Source organism: Loa loa (assembly GCF_000183805.2).
Source record: "Loa loa unplaced genomic scaffold supercont3.808, whole genome shotgun sequence".
Taxonomy (NCBI): domain Eukaryota; kingdom Metazoa; phylum Nematoda; class Chromadorea; order Rhabditida; family Onchocercidae; genus Loa; species Loa loa.
This window is the reverse complement of record NW_018108988.1, coordinates 7,734-11,751: the sequence shown is the minus strand read 5'-3', so window position 1 is coordinate 11,751 and position 4,018 is coordinate 7,734. Positions and strand designations below refer to the sequence as shown.

At 29.7% G+C, this 4,018-nt stretch overlaps 2 protein-coding genes across 2 annotated transcripts in view; one reads left to right on the top strand and one right to left on the bottom strand.

Moving 5' to 3' along the window:
• Positions 1–172: 172 nt before the first annotated feature.
• LOAG_13273 (hypothetical protein) lies at positions 173–1,545 on the top strand (the record flags this gene model as incomplete). Its single annotated transcript, XM_003148782.1, has 5 exons — positions 173–215; positions 497–741; positions 805–942; positions 1,068–1,181; positions 1,495–1,545. 5 exons carry the CDS (start codon positions 173–175, stop codon positions 1,543–1,545), a joined length of 591 nt encoding a protein of 196 aa, XP_003148830.1.
• A 267-nt stretch (positions 1,546–1,812) lies between these two features.
• LOAG_13272 (hypothetical protein) overlaps positions 1,813–4,018 on the bottom strand; it is a 2,803-nt gene continuing 597 nt past the window's right edge. Inside the window, exons 2-6 of the mRNA XM_020448664.1 lie at positions 3,342–3,420; positions 3,047–3,135; positions 2,704–2,759; positions 2,359–2,520; positions 1,813–2,154 (exon numbers count right to left, since the gene is read on the bottom strand). Of these exons, the coding sequence (XP_020301211.1) occupies positions 2,050–2,154; positions 2,359–2,520; positions 2,704–2,759; positions 3,047–3,135; positions 3,342–3,420 (491 nt within the window). The 3' untranslated portion in view covers positions 1,813–2,049. The remainder of the gene's footprint in view (positions 2,155–2,358; positions 2,521–2,703; positions 2,760–3,046; positions 3,136–3,341; positions 3,421–4,018) is intronic.

Genomic DNA, 4,018 nt, shown 5'->3' with positions numbered 1-4,018 from the left:
AATAATAGTAATAATAATAATAATAATAATAATAATAATAATAATAATAATAATAATAATAATAATAATAATGATAATGATAATAATGATAATGATAATAATAACAATAATAATAATAATAATAATAATAATAATAATAATAATAATAGTGATAATAATAATAATAGTAGTAATGATAATTGATGATAATGATAATAATAATGACAATGATGACGGTAACAATAATGATAACAATGATGATAATAATAAGAAATAACAATAATAATAATAAATGATAGTAATAATAATAATAGCAATAACAGTAATAGTGATAATAAATGGCAATGATAATAATTAATGATAGCAACAATGATAATAATAATAATAATAGTGATGATGATAATAAATAATAATAATGAAAATATAGTCTTACAATACTTAGGTCTATCGAGCTTGGATTCGAAAAGATAGCCAAAAAGTCTGACCGCGATTAGAATATTTTTAATTTTTCTTTAAGAAGACGGCACTTCACCAAAAATTTCTGGTGCATGCAAGAAATTGGAAGCATTTTTAAATACGCCATCGAAGCAAAATCGAAATGTCGGAAAAGACAGTGAACTGGTCGGCGGTAAATCTGAAAAGGATGGTGCTAGTGTCGAAAACGACTATGATGATGAGGGAAATGATGATGATTATGAAGAATTCTCCACTCATAAAGTGAAAGCTACAATAAGCGAAGCGTATGCTTCTCCACTGAAGCCTGTAAGTTCATTTTTTTTTGCTAAATGAACCCTGAAATCCGTGTTCAATTTACGAAACTTTCAGAGCAAACCGATCGAATTCACTGGATTTATTGCTCTGGGATTGCTAGGCAGTGGACACATGAGAATTGATCTATATAATGATGATGTAGAAATGCAATGGTCACATGTAATCGGATTGGAAGATACTCTTTCCAAGCCGGTAGGTCAAATTATTTCGTCTGTTGAGTTGGATACTACTGCAGAAAGAACATGTTAAACGAATAATGCTTTAAGCATAGCATACGTCAGAGTTTTGCAGTTTCGATTAAAACATGTGATTTATAGGACAAGAAACAGGTTAAATATGTTGCCGTGGACGAAAAGTCGCAGAGTAAACAAGTAATGTTGGAATTCGCGAATGAAATAGAATGTGCAAAGGCATATCTTGATCTCGAAGAGGTAGTTTTGGTCTTTCATGCCATCTTTTTGCTTCTTTTTGTCTTTCCGATAGCTGAGACAACTTTGGAGAAACAAAGCTCTGAAAATTTTGCGCATCTTCATATTGGAGACAATGAAAGTAGTAGACGGTCGGCAGCGATCTTGAAATCTGTGGAGTGCAGAGGTGATTTGAAAGAGTTCATAATATTCTAACATAGGATTTCATCTGAATAACGACCCAATACTCTTCTTTCACTTCTAGGTGACATTTCACTCACTTGGTTGCAATGTCACTTTCCCAACTTTCATAAATTCGTTTTTTTTTTTTTTTCAGAGGATGCATCTTTTGAAAGAATATTCGGGTCAGGATTCGGATCAGGAATAAAAGGAGATGTTGTACTCTTTTTTTCCTTGGAAATTTCATTATTTGTGGAAATCACGTTGAAGCATCTATCTGTATGATATATATGCATTCGTTTTTATGCTTATAAATGAAAGGACAAACAAATACTTCACACTTCTCTCTTCCCACCCAGTATGGGTTTCCTCTTTTATATCAATGACACATTATCTGCACGGCGTTATACTCAATAGAATTTATTGAATCCACATATCGCCAAAATTCGCTCACATCCAGTGAATTAGCCATATTTTTGACAATTTCATACAACTTTCTGAATATCAAAAATAAAATTTAAACAGTTGTTGTCTGTCACTTATCCACATCCTTTAGAATTAAAATTTTTCGCTGAAGAAACTCCGCAGGAATTCTAGATTTAACTATTCGCAATCTGATCTGATCAGACAATACGATCAAAACAAACGATATATTCTTTTCCAGATTGTTTCGAGAAATAAGATCATATAGTAATATCGAAATTCGTGATTTTCAGTGAGTTATCAAATGGGAGTGTTTTGTTACGTTGTGCACATCTTCAGTATTGAGAAGCTCTACCGCATGTGGTAGTATCTTCTCTAACACTTCAAAACATTCCTACAATGTCATCTATGTTCATTTACGTTCTGAGGATGATTTAAATTCTCTACACATTTTGTTGTATATTTACTACTTATATTCTTTAGATTTAAGTCTAATAATGCTTGAACTTTCTTCTTTGCTTTTTAATCTTATGCCATGCCATAAGTTGCAATTAGAAATGCAAAATGTATTACTTGAGCAGAAATATAAGCTGCTTACCTTAACAGCTTTCGGGTTTCCAGGTAAATTAACAATTAGGGTAGAACCACGGATACCCGCACATAATCGTGATAAGGCAGCAAATGGTGTAGCCTGCAGTGAACGTATATGAAGCGCTGTTTCCAGTCCACCGCATTTTTTCTCGATAACACTTTGCGTTGCCTAGAAAAAAGTTCACTTTTTTTTCCAAACTATTTCATCTATTAAAGAAAGAAAAGTGGAAAATTCCTTTCTGATTTTTTAGATTTATTATATTCAGCTTTGAAAGTTTAACCAATCATTATCAACAGTAAGGGTTAATTAAAGCATATAAAAGATAGCAGTTTAATTAAGTGGGAAACGAACTTCGGGAGTAACATCTCGTGGTGAGAAACCTGTCCCGCCTGCTGATATAATCACATCTGAAGCATAAATTTTGAGTTACAAATTAAAGTTCAAGTTCCGATAGGTTATAAAATGATGTCATTGCAAGGGTATCTTATCACTTCCAATAAATGCAAGTTGTCTTTTTAATATATTTATCACAGGAATTCTAACTTCAAAAATAAGGTGGTAATTCAAAAATGACAAAAGTACTATCATCTGAAAAGATCTTATTCGATAATTTTTATGATATTGTTACTTATCATTAGTAATAATCATACGCTTATCATTAAAAAGGATTTCATTGAACGTAAATGAAACATACCAAAGGTTTTGCATAAATTAATTAACATATTCGTAATTTCTTGTTTCTCATCTGATACAAGGAAATTTTTTACACTTGGATTGGATATGCTATAAATTCTTTAAAATTACAAATCAAGGTTTTTATTTTTAATAATTTGAGTTTTTTATTCTCCGAAATCAATAAAAATTAGCTGTAAAATAAGCATAGACAACAAGTAAAAATGATTAATGTCTTCTGCAAGGAGAAAAAGACAAAGGTTAGCAAATTTCAATTTATGATATCTAATTTATATCTTAAAGTAATTTAAATGAACATATTGGAATCGAATATTAATTGCCGAAGTAATGGACCGCTGATATCCTCTCTTGTTCCACTGGAAGAGGAATCGCTTACTGTAATGGGTATAAATATGAAGAAATTGTGAAATGAATTTAATTTGAATTGAATAATTAATAAAGCAAGTCAGTACAAATATAAGTTCGTATTTAATTATTAATTACAAACTGATAGTTTTGAGTCAAATTAATAAACATAAATCAATAATTTGAGCAGAACTAACAATTATAAATTAAAAGCTAAATTCATAATTACAAATTTATAATTTGAGTTAATTTGGAATAAACATCAACAATTTCTTTTTTGGAATCTCCAATCTAAAATGGTAAATGTAGGAGTATTTAATTTCTTCCAATTATCATAATTTTAATTTGCTCGAGCAAAATATCATAGCTTTGTCTGTCGCCCCATCTGTTTGTCAAATCTATCGATTGATCCGTCTATACATCTATCTATCGATCGATCAATCGATCTATCTTACATATCTAATTAGTTTAACTGGAATTAATTCGTCTGATAAAAATAATAAGCATATATCGATCAGTCATATATCGAATAATATGCTTGTATCGATTATATATCGATGATATATTTGCATATATATATATATATATATATATATATATATATATATATATATATATATATATATAT